At 42.2% G+C, this 17,523-nt stretch overlaps 1 protein-coding gene across 1 annotated transcript in view; it reads right to left on the bottom strand.

The window, feature by feature from the left end:
• EXPH5 (exophilin 5) overlaps positions 1 to 17,523 on the bottom strand; it is a 47,328-nt gene that overhangs the window by 6,931 nt on the left and 22,874 nt on the right. The window contains exons 2-5 of the mRNA XM_065423351.1: positions 16,152 to 16,309; positions 12,661 to 12,817; positions 7,480 to 7,537; positions 2,266 to 2,392 (exon numbers count right to left, since the gene is read on the bottom strand). Of these exons, the coding sequence (XP_065279423.1) occupies positions 2,266 to 2,392; positions 7,480 to 7,537; positions 12,661 to 12,817; positions 16,152 to 16,309 (500 nt within the window). The remainder of the gene's footprint in view (positions 1 to 2,265; positions 2,393 to 7,479; positions 7,538 to 12,660; positions 12,818 to 16,151; positions 16,310 to 17,523) is intronic.

Raw genomic sequence — 17,523 nt, 5'->3', positions numbered from 1 at the left:
TATTTGTTACATAACTGCACTCAAAACCAAAACCATATAAAACTGTAGAGCCTACAAGTCCACTGAGTCCTACTTCTTGTTCAGCTAGTATTAAGACAAACAAGTTGGTGGCATCTGACTCAGATGATGAAAATGAAGGCATGTCGGTCCGCACTGCTTTGGATCGTTATCAAACAGAACCCAAATCAGCATGGAAGCATGTCCTCTGGAATGGTGGTCGAAGCATGAAGGGGCATACAAAGTTCAGCATATCTGCAACGCTGGCTACAACAGTGCCATGCAGAACACCTGTTCTCACTTACAGGTGACATTGTAAATAAGAAGTGAGCAGCATTATCTCCCGTAAATGTAAACAAATGTGTTTTTGTAATAAATAAATAAATACTTCTACATTTGTAAGTTGCGCTTTCACAATAAAGAGATTGCACTACAGTACTTGTATGAGGTGAATTGAAAAATACTATTTCTTTTGTTTATTTTTACAGTGCAAATATTTGTAATAAAAAATAATTTAAAGTGAGCACTGTACACTTTGTATTCTGTGTTGTACAGTAATTGAAATCAATCTGTTTGAAAATGTAGAAAAACATCCAAAAATATTTATAATAAATTTTAAATTGGTATTCTATTATTGCTTAACATTTCGATTAAAACTGTGATTAATCGTGACTATTCTTTAAAATCTAATTAATTTGTTTTGCATTAATCACATGCATTAACAGCGATTAATTGACAACGCTAAGTAATTTATCGCTTATTGCTCACTTTCAATGATTTCTATAAAAGGACTATAACATGCAGGGCTTGGCAATGGCATTCTATGAATCTGTGGAGGTCAGATGGGTTGATAGCCTAGGTGATGATAAAGTGTAATAACATTTCATAAGAACTTTTGATTCACTCGGTCAACAAAGTTGCAGTTATGCACTAACCTATTAACCTGGATTAAACATTGAATTTCTTGTTTAACTGGGATGGATTTTAGATAGCCATGTCTGATAAAAAGAATTTACTGGGAGTACTTTCAATCAGAGGGATGATTTATGCAATGACAGTTTAATGTGTTCAGTTTGCATCCACATGAACTAAATACATCTAGCAGTTACACCAGAGATGAATTTAAGAATTGAGCACTAGTAAACACAAATGGTCCATCACCCACCTTTTTTAAGGCTGAAATAAAAAAAGAACTGAGTGTCATGGACAGCTCAGTGCAAACCTCAGATTCTCTGCTTTGCTGAGTTTCTGCTGAGGACAGCAGAGAGTGGGGGACCATAAGGGAGCCAGTTATGGCACAAGCAAAGCAAGTGGCTGTTTGGGACCTTACTATTTTGAGGACCTCACATCACGGCCAAATTCTGCAGTGCTCTCTCTGGCCCTGTGTCAAACAGAGGAGGCAAGGGCCTCCAGAGAAATGAGAGGAAAGGGGCTTCTGGGCAGTGCCTGAGCAGTGATGGCTGCTGCCTAAAATAAATGATGGGCCTGAGGGTTCCGGAGAGACACTGCCACCCCCTGCTGCCTGCTCCCTCTAGCATGCCTCCCCCCCTCACTGCCTCCTAATCATACCCTCTCCCCATATTGTAATAATGTTTTCAAAGTGAAAAACTGGTGTAGCTGTTCCACATACAGGTCCTGGGTAGCGGTGTACCAAGGAGGACGTTTTTGGAGGGTCCCAGAAAAGTTAATGGAAGAATAAATTTCCTTGCACCCTTGTGGGCCAGTCTGAGCTTTGTCTGTCCTTACCTCACTCACCAGCAGTGAGACCAGAAAGGAAGAAGTGACTTGGCTGCTAGCCCCATTCACTCCCTCTGGTAATGGGCCCAGATGGGGAGGTAACTCATGGCTCCTCTCATTTCCTGTGGCTTGGGGCTCTACAAATCATAAAGCTAGCCTCAGCTACACATTGACCTCAATGGGAGTTACATGTGCAGAAGGACGGGTGTCTTCGAATTACTGTAAACATGAGACAGACAAAGTGAGAGAGAAGTAGCTGCCGTATTTGGAAGCAATGAGCAACTCATATAGAGACACTATTCATTTATAGAAAGGATCTCCCATCAGGGGTGCTGGAACAATTTTTATAGTGGGAGTGATGAGAGCCCTTTAGCCAAACTGTAAACCCTGTATATAATGGAAACCACTTCAAGTCAGGGGGTGCAGCAGCACTCCCAACACCTGTAGTTCCAGTACCTAGGTCTCCCATATCCAGTTACACGTGTGTTGTTGGTACTACAGTATAAAAACAGCATGAGTGCACACACTTACCACGGAAGAACTCTTTTTCTAGCTGTTCATTCCATATAGGTGCACTGTCCTCCATCATTTCAGCTTGAGTTGCATCAAATAAATTACCAGGTAGTTCAGCTGGTAAAGATGAGTTGCATGTTTCAGCCTGTTGAGAAGTTTAAGAGACTGTTTAGCTTATTTTCATAGCAAAACAAATCATCTTAATATGGACAAGAGGAGAGAAAACCCTCATGGGTGCTAATATTCTTTTTTTTAAACAATATATGCCTGAAATCACAGTGCTGCACGTGTGAAGAATTAAATTCTACATAGTAAGAGCAAGGGATTTGGAACAACTATCTATAGTTCAGACTTTCACTTGATTTTGGGGGGATTTTAGTCCATCTTCTTGTCCAGAGGCTGTAGCACACTCCAGAGCACATTAATGGTGGTTTTGTATTATAACTGATATTTGTTTGTAGTTGTTAGCTGTTCACTCATTTCACCTCCACATACATTCTAGTAGGATATTGCCTCTGTAATTTAAATTTTCCTAATCCATTCTTCTTTAATGCGCACATTTACAACCCACCCCAACAACAGGTGGTATTCACCTCCCAGCAAAAATGTAATAATCAAATACCACAGTCACCTCTCCTATACTAAGATTTCATCTTCACACAATACTACAACTAATTTAGTAGCATTTTATAAGTATTACAGTTAAGACATTAGTAATATTTTAATGAAACAAATTCCATTTGTGATGCTTTACTCTTGAGTTTTAAAATTGTATTTTCACATATGCACTAATTCCACCAGCCTCTGGCAACACAAGCACTGCCTTGCAGGCCTTGCTCTCTCTGTACAGGTTAGCTATAGGCACACACCAACCCCTTAGCTCCCAAACGTCTCTCTGGAGTGCCAAGCCCCTGATCCCCTGAACACTCACACAACTCTCAGATTCTCTGCTCCCAAAGGAATAGCACACACCAGCTTACTAGATTCAACCCAGGATCACAGCTCCATTTAACACACAGCACTTAGATATATTTACAGTGAAAACAAGAATAAGTTTATTATTAAAGAACTGAGATTCAAATGATAGTCAGTAAGACTATTAGAAACAAATGGATACATATAAAACAAAATCATAACATGTTTGCTACAGCCTAAACTTAACACACACGGCATTCCGGTCTCCTACAGGATAGCTTACCCCAAGTCCTTTTCCCAGCGTTTTCAACCAGGGTGGCTGAGATTCCCCTTGTCATAAGATCAAGCCTGCTGCCAGCTTGTCTTCCCAGCTTGAAGGATGCCAGAGCATCTCTCTGCACCCCCAGATATGACCCCAGACCTTTGATCTTCCTCTGAAAACAGGGTTCTTCCCTTCCTCCTGCAATTTACCTCTTCCTGTTAATTTCCTTCTGAAATCTCCAAAAACTCTTTATTAGCATTAGACTCAGTATGCTAACAGATTTCCATTGTGAGATACACAATGGTTAGCTAAGGAGAGAAGTGTCTCTCTCACCTCCTGACTGGAGAAGTTTGCCTCAAGGCAAGCTACCTTTGAGAGAACCTGCCTTTAACTAGAAGGCCTAGAGAACACAATTTTCAGCATATATACAAAACTCCTCACATAGATATACATCTCAGAATGATTATGATGACCTGTGTGACACAGGCTTTCATTAGAGACCTTACATGACATTCTTTTGGTGAACCCAGGGGATCGCTGTGCCCCTATGTACCTCAATGCCCTCTACCAGTTAGTATCAAGAAGTCTTTGGGTCACATCATGAGAAGGGGGCACCCTTTAGGGGGCCTAAAATGGAGGACCAGAATGCTGACTGTATGAGCTATCCTCCCATTGGGCACCTCAGTGGGTCCCACCATGGAATGGGGGTGAGGTCCCTTCATGGTCTTTCCTGCTCTGGTCTGAGTGATCTCAAGATCGATCAGACTGGTGCAGAGCCAACAAATGCACCTGGAAAGAGTGAATGAGCCCTTTATTCCTGTGTAATATGGGACCAAAATTCCATAAGAATTTAGGAATTGCCAGACTGGATCAGACAGATGGTTCATCTAGTCCAGTATCCCATACCTGACAGACGCTGTAGGGATATTAAAGAAGGTACTAACAGTGATTCCCGCAAGTGACAGTGACCCCCTCATAATTTGTCCCCCACACTTTAAAATCCAACAGTTTCACCAAGTACAAAAATCTCTTAGGTCTTCTGTTAAAACTTGTAAGCTACTGTCTGTAGAAACCATTGATTATATCTATCCTGTGAAAGATACTTTACTACTAGGTAAAACTTACAAACAAGTTAACTGACTTTGTTCTTGAAGTAATTGATACAATGCAAACAAACACTATAAGCCGTTAAGTGACTTTCACTTCATTCAACGGCTCCTAGGACAGACCCCCACCCTCTGTGATTAAAGGGCCGGGAGTCTCAAATAAATTAGCACACACCCTGAAAGTGGTGGAGACAGTAAATTAAAATATGGTTAAGATATGGAATGTATGCTGATGAATGCTTGATATACATGAATGGTTAGGGAGGTGCCAGCCTAGAAAGGGAGTATCCATCGGCCGAAGAATGTGTCAAGTGGATGACCAGAAAACCCCTGGAGGGTAAACTGGGATCCACCCCATCACCTGGAAGGATGAGAAACACAAACTTTGGACAGTGTGGAGCCACCAGGAATGTGCCACTTTGGACAGGAATGTGCCATCTGCTGATTGAGTCAGCAACAGCAGGATGAAACAGTTCCCATAGACTAACATAGGAATTAATTCCTATAAGAATGGACTCTAAAGACTGATGACTTTGAGTCTCTGGTTCTGCTGCCAACCTCCAGGAGCATCAGGTGCATCTGACACAGACTCGGCTCCATCCTCATGACCAAGATACCTGGCCAGTAACTTGGCATGAGCAACTTCTAGGCTGGTAACTATAACACCTATACAGAACTTGAATAAATGATTGTGTAAATGAATCTATCTATCTCTCTCTCTCTCTCTCTCTCCCCCCCTCTCTCTCCCTCTCCATATATATATATATATATATATATATATATATATATATATATATATATATATATATATATATATATTATATATATATATATAGTGTGTGTGTGTGTGTGTGTATAAGAAATAAGTAGTCAAACAACGTTGTTTACTTTTATCTTTTGCTTTATCATTATATTTACAATAAATGTGGCATCTTTGCCTTATCCCTCTTAATAAGATCCTGCTGGTTTTTATTCTATTGGTATAACAAAGCCAGCACAAGGTGCATCAGTGGAAGATGCAAGAAACCTTGCATTAGGCAGTCAACGAATTACCTCCTCAGAAGGAAAGTTTCTTCCTAGTCCCCATCAGTTAAGAGGCTGGTTTATGCTCTGAAATATGGAGGCTTCCATAATTCTTGAGGCCAGATCCTCTGCTGGCATAAATCAGTATAGTTCCATTGACTTCAATGGATTTTGGCTGATTTACATGAGCTAAGCATTTGGTCCCACTCTCATTTAAAAAAAAAAAATCTTTTCTATTGTAACTCTGGATGTTCTTGTTATTCATATAAACATCCAGTCTCTCTCTGAATCCTGCTTGGATCTTTGTTTCAATGATATATTGTGACAATGAGTTCCTCAGGCTATCTGGGCATTGTATTTCCTTTTATCAATTTTAAATCCTGCCATTAGGTTCCATGGAATAGTCCCTTGTTCTGGAAGTATTAGAGAGGGGAAGTAGGAGTGCCCAACTTATCTTCTTGATACCATTCATTATTTGTATACCCTTATGTTCCCTCTTAGACTTGGTCTACACTACCATTTTATGTTGGTATAACTATGTTGCTCAAGGGTGTAACATATCCACACCCCCGAGCCACGTTGTTAAACCAACCTAACCCTGGTGTAGACAGCACTATGCCAATGGGAGGGCTTCTCCTGTCGACATAGCTACAGCCTCTTGGAGAGGTGGCGTATCTACGCCGATGGGAAAAGCTCTCATCAGTGTTGGTAGTGTCTTCACTAAATGCTACAGCTGCACTGGTGTAGTACTGTAAGTGTAGACAAGCCCTCAGTTGTCACCTCTCTGATTACACCATATAACAGAGTTCATGTTAGTAATACAGAGCAGTGAAATGGTTAAAACTGAGACTCTGAGCCAACTTCATCCCAGGTGTAATTCTGTTGATATCCAAGGATTACACTGAAGTTACACCAGAGAGGAATTTGGTGCCTCATGCTTGAAATGTCTCTGTGCTACCAATCTGGAGCATCCAGCCAAAACAAATCACCTGAAGTTAGAACACAAAGGAGCCTTCCTAGTGGCCAGGCTCTATTTAGCTAAAGTAGTTCATAGTGACATCAAAGAGCCTCATTCCTGCAAACACTCAGCACATAGCACTCTCAGTGTATGGGAGTTCTGTGCACCAAGGGCTTGCAGAATCAGAAATAAAATACTATTGGACCAAATCTTACTCCCATTGAGTGAAATTCACCCCCATGCATAAGACCTGCACAAGGCCTTAACTCCCACTTAACTCCCGCTTAAGGCCTAAAACAGGATGTAAGTGGTTCGTAGGTTTCATGCAGGCTGTCTGCATGGGGGTGAATTTCACCCATTGAGAAGTCCATTACCAGACAGACAGTCCCACTGACGTCACTGGAACTAGTAAAGGTGGCAGAATCTTTGCCTAACAGAATCTGAATGATCTGCATCTGAATTTAAACTTGCACTGAAGCCAGAAATCATGTGGATATGTGCTCAACCTGTTTGTAAGCACAGATGCAACAAATAAAACTTAACAATTGTAAATAAATCCAAACGGCAAATATTTGTTCAAAGTGAGTTCACATTTATTTGTGCTTTGGCTACTACTGCCAAAACGTATCTTGTTTGTCCCATAGCAATAATTTATTAAATAATTTCCTTGTTAAAGAGAACTGAAACCGCACTGCAGAAGTTAGACTTTGGACTTCTTTGGAGACACTCGTACAATAAATGGGGCAAATTCATCCCTGGTGTAACACCACTGAATTCAACAGGCTTACACCACATATAAATTTTCCCTAGTATTTAAATACAGAATTGCAAGAGTCATGTTTACATAAGTCATGTTTAAATAAGTAGCCAGCTGGGCATAATGTCTATTCTACAAAGACAGTGGACTAGTACTCAAAATATTCCCTGCTTTAAACATTTTTTTACAATAAAGTTGCCAAGCTACTTACCTGTGCCATTTCCTCAACTTTGGAAGATGTATGGGTGCCCAGAGCAAAGCTGTCATATCTGTGAAAAGAATTTAAAAAGCTGCTTTGAAGATGAACACAATAAAATTTTACAAGGGAGTAAATAGCCGGCTTGCTTCCTTTTAATATCCAGCAAGAAGCTTCCGAAAATACTTTTTATGAAGAGTCCACAGAGTTTGTCATGCTGTTTCTCAAATGCATCTTATGATATATTTTTTTCACCCATCAGCTTGCTCGAATCTGCAACTTGTTAGTGTTCCAAGTGAACAGCCAAGAAGGGACCTCAGATTAATGGCATTTACGCTGCTGGAATATCAGTAAGGTAACTCTCCATCTGTCATTCTAACAAACGGTTATTTGCAATCTTAATAAATTCTTGTCATTTGGAAAATTACCTAAGTACTGGGGAGAATCGAAGGTTTTGGTTATATGACCTATAACGCTCAAAATGGCCCGTGACCTACTTATCTGAAAGACTGCCTCTCTTCCTGTCCCAAATTGCCCCAGTGGAGATCACAAGGGCACCCCACTTGTATAAGAAAGAGGGGGAGCTGGCAGACGGTTCTCTATAAGGCCCTGGGGAATTTGTTCCCACCAGTCCAAAATAATCCTAATTTTTCAACTTTCATTGCACACTGCAAGGCCTAACTATTTTCCCAGGTTGTGAAGGATTGCCAGGACTCTGGTGGGAGTCCTTGTAAGGAACTTCAGCCATTTTTCAGCTGCTGCATTAATGTTAATTACTGGCCAAGAGAGGGTTGTATATGAAATAATGTATTTTTAGAATTGTGGTTTTTTAAATGTGTCCAGGGGCGCCAAGAGCAAAGGATGGGCACTCCTTTTAATGGAATGAGTGTATACATCTAACTAAATAACCAAAGGAAAGGAGAAGTGCAGCTGATTTAAATGGGGATACTCACGCGAGTAAAGCGAGATGGATTTGTACCCATACAGGTGGGAAAAAAAAAAAAATTCCTAATTCAAATGAGGAAATTAACCCCATCGCAGTAAGATATGGTTCCTTCTCCCACTTGCAGACCTTTGTTTAAAAATTAACATGCCTATCCCCCTGCCAAAAGGACATTGAAAATAATTTTGCCTAGTTATGGTTGCTCTTCACTGTTCAGCCCTCCTCCCAGAGGGCTTTGTTTTGCTTATTCTTCTCATTTTTTGTGATCAATCCTGTCTATGAAAGGATTTTTTTACAGTCATTATTTCCTTTTGGTTCTTAAGGCTTTCACTGGACTGAGGTAAATTATTTTATTGTGCTTCAGCAGCAAGTATAAACTGGCTTGTTGGCATGTTCTGTGTATCCGAGTCTTTCTTCCCACTGCTTTGTCATTTGTTTGTAATGCGCTTGCAGGCAGGGAAGAACAGTTGAAAGGGATAGTATGTGTGTTTTTGCAATTGGGAAGGTTAAAATCAGGATCCCTTCCTCATATAAGGCATCATCCAAAACCGACTGAAGCCTATGGAAAGATTCCCTTTGATTTCCATGGGCTTTGCAGAATAAGGCTCTATGAGCCTGCTCCACTCCTTAACTTTGCTTGATAGCAGTTAATCATGTGAATATTCCCACTGAAGTCAATGGGATTACTACTCAGTGTGTGTAAGGGTTTCAGAATCAGATCTCAAAGCCATATTTAACTTTTGTTTTAAGCTAAAATGATGTGGAATATGCAGTAACACTTAACACAACATCTAGAGTTGAGCTTGTGGTATTTCAGAATCTTTACAATGATTTCTTTCAAACCAAATGCAGTGATGTTCTGTTTTGTAAACGATCTCAAGTCTTATTCCATTAGAAATGGAAAAAATTATATTGGCTGCTTCAACTTTGCATGTGGAGAATTGTTCTGTACAGCACACTTGCAAGTGCTGTCCCTACCCCAGTTTTAATTATTCCAAGCAGTGGGACATCATTATTCCTTTTCCAGTAGATCTAGCGATCAGAAATGGTTTTGTTTTTTGTTTTTTTTAATATTCTGACCAAAATTACTCCTGGTTACACCTCCTTGCACCATCCTAAATAATTCTTCCCCATCCTTGTTCTTAGCACTGTTTAAGTAATAAGATGATGGTGTTCCTCCTTAGTTGTCTCCTAGTCAAATTATACAAACAAGATTACAATAATCTTGTGTCCTATATCAGTCCCTCCAGCCCCCTAATCATCCTCATTGCTCTACTCTGACCTCCATCCAGTTTGTCAGTATTTTGAAATTAAAGGTTTGTTTTCCTACGTGCAAGTAGGAAAGTGCAAGTATTTCTTAAATTCATTACCATAGAAACCAGAAATAATTTTATTTCTTTTGGTCATCAAACCACCTCCCCCCCGCACACACCCCCAAACATGAAACTAGGTACCTGTAGCTAGACAGATGATTACAGAGTGCAACACTAGAAGAGTAATTGCATTTAATAATAATACACAGTAACTCCATGAGATAGATTCTGCAGCAAATTGTTAGTTTCAGTCAGGCTCTAATCTGCAATGGCCCAGGCCTGGGTTCTCTCTCAGCTCGCAGTCTTTTCCTTTTAATATTCGTATGAGCACTACACAGTACCAGCTAAACAACAATCAAATTATGCAAGCATGTTGAAAACACTTGGTTAAGTAAAACTTAGCGCTTCTTTTTAAATGTAACACCTATTTAAACATGCTACAAGAAGAGGATAAGAATAACTTAAAACATCAAATGCCTGGAATGGAAAATAATCACAGGTTTTACTTACTGCCAACTTTGGTGTTACAACCCTTTTATTAGCCTCTTAAATAGCTCCACGTAAATAGACTTCTTTTTGCAGCCTTCCATAATATTTTTCCCACAACAAAACACCCCACAGCAGGTGAGACTTTTTTTTTTTTTTTTTTTTTTGCGCACACAAAAGGGACAAAGTACCATCTAAACAGTCGCTAATACCTAGCTGTTTACAGACCTCCACCAGTCAAGCTTACTTACATGACTTACAGTGCTGCTGCCTATTGTACATCACTTACTCTCCAAATAACTTTACCTGGTGACAGGCAAAGTATTTTTATTGCTTTGTCTGTACATAAAACAAGTCACATGCCAAGACAACACCTAGAAAGGGCGGAGAAGTTTTCAATAGGGAGACGTGACTAGGATATTTAGTAATTGGCTCGGCTCCACATCAGAATAGCCTTGCTGTTTATTTTTCAAAAATTCTGCCTTGTAATGAGTCAAGATCAGTGGTGGGCAACCTGCGGGCCTCACGCGGCGCATCAGGGTAATCCGCTGGCGGGCCACGAGACAGTTTGTTTACATTGACTGTCCGCAGGCACGGCCACCCGCAGCTCCCGGTGGCTGCGATTCACCGTTCCTGGCCAATGGGAGCTGTGGGAAGCAGCACGGGCTGCAGGGACGTGCTGGCCGCCGCTTCCCGCAGCTCCCATTGGCTGGGAACAGCGAACCGCGGCCACTGGCAGCTGTGGGCGGCTGTGCCTGTGGATGGTCAATGTAAACAAACTGTCTCACAGGCCGCCAGCGGATTACCCTGACATGCTCACCACTGGTAAAGATCATCTGAACCCAAGTTCTAATTTATACATTTTCTGTTGAAAAATCAGGATAAATATATAATCGGGAAAACCGAAGCAGTGAGTACATACCATTATATGTATCTTCTATTGCTCTTTCAAAAAAAAAAAAAAAAAAAAAAAGTCATTTTCATACTGGTAAAGGCTGCCAAATTGAAGAGCCCAGAATCTGAAGCCCCCTAGGCTTTGCTTTCATTTGATCTCATCCCACAAGATTGATTTCACACCAATATATATATCCCTCCTGAAACCCTATTCTCTTTCTCAGTTACACAAATGCCCCTTTATGCTGTGGGTATTTCTGCTGTGGGAATGGCCCCCTGAATACTCCCTATACAGAGGGCCACTGTGGTTTGCATAGAGGTGGTGCGAGAGCTCTATATTGGTCCTGCTCCCAGTCCCGAGTGTAGGAGTTATGCCAAGGGCGAAGGAGAGGGAATAGCTGGACTGTGCTGTGCCACGGCTAGTATCTGCTTCCCAGCACTCACAGGGGGCCACTAATTTTCAATGATGGTCACCTTGCTGCTCTGCTAGGGAGGAGCTCTCTGGAAACATCTGCAAGGTGACCTCATTGTCCCGCTTCAAACCCCACCTTAAAACTCTCCTCTGCTGTGATACAAAAACCTCACCAACTGTTAGGTAGCTGGTGTGCGAAAACAACTACTTATCATACTGACCAGTATTGTCTCATTATTACCTTGTGCTTTCTTCCCCCTCCCCCAGTCTGTTGTTGCATCTACCTGTTGTCTCGTGTTATTTATTATTTGTATTATTATAGCACCTCGGATCCCCGGTTAGGACCCCACATTGTTAGGCTCTGTACAAACAGAACAAAAAAAAGACAGTCCTTGCCCCAAAGAGCTTACAATCTAAGTTTGTCTTATAATAAGTCCGTATGCTCTTCAGAGCTGGGTCCACATTTTTGTTATGTGTTTGAAAAGGACCTTCTACCATGGGCCCCTAATCCATGACTGGCGACCCCAAGCACTACCTCAATATAAATAATAACAACATTGCATCACAAAGAGAGGTTTGACAGTGAGGTGTTGCCAATGTGTCTACAAACTACTTGAATCTATTATCCAGGCCCAGGAGCGCCGCCAGCTTTTCCGCCGCCCTGAAATGCCGCCCCCCCACAGAGGCGGCGGAAGGTCCCGCCGCCAAAATACCGCCGCGGTCGCCGCTCCCCAAATTGCAGTGCCCTAGGCGATCGCCTAGGTCGCCTAATGGGTTGCGCCGGCCCTGTCCAGGCCCCATGAAGAAGGGGCATAATGGGCTAGAGCCGCTGCTATAGCCCAGAGACTGTAACTACCATGCAGCTTTCGTGCAAAGCCTGAGCAAATTAAATTTCATCATAGGATGGGAATTTGGCCCTTACTTTCCACTTAGTCTTTATTCTTTCTGACATTTAACTGATAACTTTGCATTACATGTCCCAGTAGGAGCATGATTTTATTTGGTTATGTGAAAAGCAGTAGGCTGGAGAATCATCTAATTTAAATGGAGCTGTACACAAAGTTTTACAAGCAACGCATGAAACAATTCATTTTCTTTTTCTAACTACCATTAAGCAGTAGAATGAACACCTGTTGTGTATAGCTCACCGTGGCTGCTGCCGAGTCTGGTGCTTTAAAGTGTGCTTCCTTGATTTTTTGAAGGAGAAGAGTGACGCAAAAGGAGTTCTGAATCCCAGAATGGAAGGTGAGACATTCTTTTGTGCTTGTGGATTTTGGGGAGATGACATTTTAAACTCTTTAGGATCTAAAAAAAATTACAATGTTGCAATTATTTGATTCATTTCCAGTTCTTGTTAAATCTATTTTTTTAAACCATACAAAAATAAGCTACAGCTTTGCATGCCTGAATAAAGGCAGGAAGTAAGCTGTAATTAAAGATGAGCTGCAAAAGAAGCAAAAGGGGATTTCGACACTGCAAGTTTGTAAGTTGTTTTCCCCAGACAAATACATTTTCTTCTGTATAAAGTTTGTTAGCAATTTCAGACTATCACCGATTTCTTTTGTCTGAGCAAAGTGACATGCTGGCTTTTGGTGTCTAACTGGAGAATGGGGGAAAAAAGATACACAGGTCCACATTTTCAAAAGGGAGCGATGATTTTGGGTGCATCCATGCTTGGGTGCCCAGCATGAGATAACTAAATTAGCCTGACTGTCAGACACTGCTGAACACCCGCCCTATGAAAGTCAGGCTCCTGTTAAGGTGTCTCCAGTTGGGCATCTGAAATTATTAGTCATTTTTGAAAATTTTGACCAAAGATCCGTAACGGGTTGACTTCTCAAATGTGTAAGGCGCTCAGATACCACCGTCCTGAGCATGCTATAAACACAATACAGACAGAATCATTAATTACACGAGTCATTTATTAGATACCAGAATGTTATAAAAAACTTGTTATACCTAAGTTTATGATGGATTCGCCAGACCATGCTTGGTGGTTGAATGCTACAATTAATGTTTAAAGTGTTTTATTTTATGTATATTCTCTCAGCTTATTTTGTTTGCAGAATCATAGAAGTGCATCATAGTTTATTTATTTTGGGAGAATATGGCCTTGTTTCCACAGGGAACATGAACCCTGTCCTCTTGGCAAAAGCAGTTGAAAGTGGGTGTGAACGACAGATTGGTTCACAGAGTAAGCAGAGAAACTGCAGTCTCTGCTGCTAAGAGGTGCTCCAGTGGGACCAGGGAAGCAAAGCAACATTCAGATAACAGGGCATCATTGAAAAATTGAAGATTTCCCCACCTCCCTCCGCCATTTTAGATCACCAGATGTGAGAACGAAAACAGCAGCATAGAAATACCTTATATATTGTGTGTGTTGGAGGGTGTAGGGGGGAAATGCATTCTAGAAATGGATACATAACTGAATAGAAATAGCTGATACAAACTGTGAGAGGCAAGGGCAATATTCTGGGGCTGGTCTCTCAATGAAATGAAAGGTGCATGTCATAGGCAGTGTTCCCTCTAATTTTTTTACATCCATGTGCGGAATGAATTTTGTTATGTGCACCAATATGAAGGTGACACATCACCTTCATATTGGTGCACATAACAAAATTCATGTGGTGCGGATAGAGCCGAGGGGTTCGGAGTGTGGAAGGTGGCACGGGGGGGGGGGGGGGGGGGGGGAGGGTGCAGGCTCTGGCTGGGGCTGGGGATGAGGAGTTCGGAGTGTGGGAGGGGGCTCAGGACTGGGACAGAGGGTTGGTTGCAGGGGGTGAGGGCTTTGGCTAGGGGTGAAGGCTCTGGGGTGGGGCCGAGAATGAGAGGTTCGGGTGCGGGACGGGACTCAGGGCTGGGGCAGAGGATTGGTTGCAGGGGGCGAGGGCTTCAGCTAGGAGTGAGGGCTCTGGGGTGGGGCCGGGAATGAGAGGTTCGGGTGCGGGACGGGGCTCAGGGCTGGGGCAGAGGGTTGGAGTGTGGGGGAGGTGTGAGCTCTGGGGTGGGGCCGGGGATGAGGGGTTTGGGGTGCAGGCTGCCCAGTGGCTGCGGTGGGGGAAGAGAGAGAGAGAGGACTCCCCACAGCCCTCTCTCCCCCAGCCCTCAGCTGCTGCGAGAGGCGCCTCTCCCTGGCAGCTCCAGCGGGCCTGGGCAGGGGGAGGGGTGCTTCTCCCTGCCACGGCAGGTACGTACTGGGGGAGAGGCATCTCTTCCTGCAGCAGCCCTGAGTCCCCTGAGCCCAGCCACGCAGCTCAGAGGGAACTTAGGTCATAGGGTTTCATTTTTGGCTGTAATGTATCACTTGTACCTCACTGACAGGCAGACTTCATGTTAGAAAACCTTTACTCCTTTTGGAACCTAACGTTTTGGTGATAGTAAGCATGACATCAAAAGAGTCACATGAACCTCTTTGTGGCCTTTAGATGACATTTTTGATATACAGCCCTTCTATGGAGATATAGTTCTGCTTCCTATGATGCTGCCTCCAGCTATTGAGAGGCAGAGGATGGTGATGTATACCAAAGGGTGGCAGATGAAAAAATTATACCAGATAGAAATGTGAATGGAGAAAAGATCTATTCATGAGAGCCACATGGAGGGAGGATGGGGGAGACACTACACCAGAGGTTCTCAACCTTTTTCTTTCTGATCCCCCCTCCCCGCTATAAAAACTCCACGGCCCACCTGTGCCACAATAACTGGTTTTCTGCATATAAAAGTCAAGGCCGGTGTTATGGGGTAGCAAGCAGGGCAATTGCCTGGGGCCCCACACCACAGGGGCCCCGGTGAAGCTACTTTGCTCAGGCTTCAGTCCCATGCGATGGGGCTTTGGCTTTCTGCCTTGAGCCCCAGCAAGTCTAACACTGGCCCTCCTTGGCGGCCCCCCTGAACCTGCTCGCAGCTCTACAGTGGACCCCGGACCCCAGGTTGAGATCCACTGCACTACAGAATGGGAAATTTGATAGGGACATTGACCATGTTGGGATCTGATGGGCAACAGCATGCATGGAAGAAGACTGCCCAGAGTTCTATCACAGTGGCAACCAGGCAGCAGACAGGGTCAATCTCCCACCTTGATAATCTGACACTTGCACACATTTTAGCCCTGTGTAATCAGTCACGCTTCTATTCAAATACATTCAAACCTCTTTCATCCAAATCTTGATTATCCAAATTTATCCCCTAACATCTACTCTGCTTCTCTGAAGCCTCATTTATCTAAAGTTATTTCCGTTTCCCTCATCTCCTTTAAAAAAAACTAGACTGGACTGTGATCATTATATTTACCTTTGATTTTTATTTCTGTGGAACTAATGCAGTTTATATGAAACTAACACTCATTCTTTCATCAGATAATGCCTACTGTATCTATTTGCTTATAATCTTTCCAACTATTATAACTCTAGGGTAAGAAATACCAAGAGCTTTGTAATCTGTTGCACAGTTGTGCTTTTAACACAATTACTTCAAAGGAACACATTTCCCTTTTAAAATGTTATTTTGCAAAGCTCGGATGTGAGAAGGGGTCGAACACAATTTCAGAAACTTCTTTCTTACTGAACTTTGAGATGCTTTGCTGCATGGTTTTGGTGATCATCACATAAGAAAGGGATTTGAAAAACTCGCTATGACTCACCGGTTCTTGATGTCTTTCTTAGCCAATGTGCTAGTGGTCGTTTTAACATTCTGTTGACGTCAATTTCATTCCGAAATTTTTTTCTCTGTATTTCTTCAAACCATTCTCCTGTCACTCCCTGTAGTCCAGTTACATCTTGCTTTTTCTTCTGAAGTTTGCTAAAAAGAAAAAATGCCAGTCAACTTTTTCAACTAATTTAGAAATGTACCTTCTATTACTGTTCACCACTAGCAACTCTCCTTTCCCTCATGGAAACACTTATGCTTGATTTCTACAAATCAACTTACTTAAAAAAAATGTGTAAAAGCAAACCAAATAAGGATTTAGGACATGATCCATCAAAGTCAATGGAAAGATTCCCTTTGATTTCAGTGAGAGCTGAAAGCCCAGTTCAGCAAGGTATTTAAGCACATGCCTAACTGTGACTTCAGGAAACTACCCATATGCTTAAGTTAGCCTTCTGCCTTGCAGAACCGGGGCCATAATGCATAAACATATACATCTTACAACTCATTAAAGCTTAAATTGAGGGTCTGTCACATCAGTAACCTAAATAATATATATATTGTAATTAAACCATTTTTGAGATTTTTCATCCTCATATTTCTGTAGGGAAAACAAAAAACAGTAAAATTGTTCTTGTCCTAATAGTAAACTATTTGCAGCAAAGACTGTATTTTGTAAAGCACTCAGCAGTGTGGGGTCCCTGTCTGGAGCTTTCAGTGTGTACTACGAACACAATACTAAATGCAGATTGTATAGCTATGCACTGTCAGTTAAACAAGATTATTACTCTTCTAACTTTCATTACTGCCTCGTGGCTTGCCCGTATTTAACATTGTGTATAACCAACCTACAATTTATAGATTTCTCCAAAGCAGATTTAGGCATGGATTAAACTATACAAATGTGGCTTGGACAAGGTACCAAACAAAGAGAAACTGAACAGCAATTGTTATTTTTATTCAAAATAACTGGTCATATGAATAGAGTATTTTTTGGGATCTAAAAGAATAGTTTGCAGATGCAAAAAAGTCTGAATGATGCATGTTGCAGGGTGGACTGGGCCCTTACAGCAGAAACTGCTCCAGCCCACCTGTGCAATGTTAACAGCTCTGATGGGGCATAACGGAGGACAGGTGTCATCTGTGAGAGCAGCAGGAAGATACAAAGAGTTGTAGTGAGCAGGAGGCTGCTGTGGGAGACTCTGACAGGGAGAAGGGTTTGGGCCTGGAAACCAAAGCCAAAGAGTTGAAGAAGGCTGAGGGCTGGAAGAGTAGAGGGGTTTGACTGCGGACCTCTCAAAGATGGAGCATAGACAGCATTGGGAGGGTGTTGGGCCCTTTCCTGGAGATGAAAGGACTCCAGGCAG

The sequence above is a fragment of the Emys orbicularis genome, chromosome 1, assembly GCF_028017835.1.
Source record: "Emys orbicularis isolate rEmyOrb1 chromosome 1, rEmyOrb1.hap1, whole genome shotgun sequence".
NCBI classification, from domain to species: domain Eukaryota; kingdom Metazoa; phylum Chordata; order Testudines; family Emydidae; genus Emys; species Emys orbicularis.
Note: the sequence above shows the minus strand (reverse complement) of the source record. Positions and strands in the feature narration are given on the sequence as shown.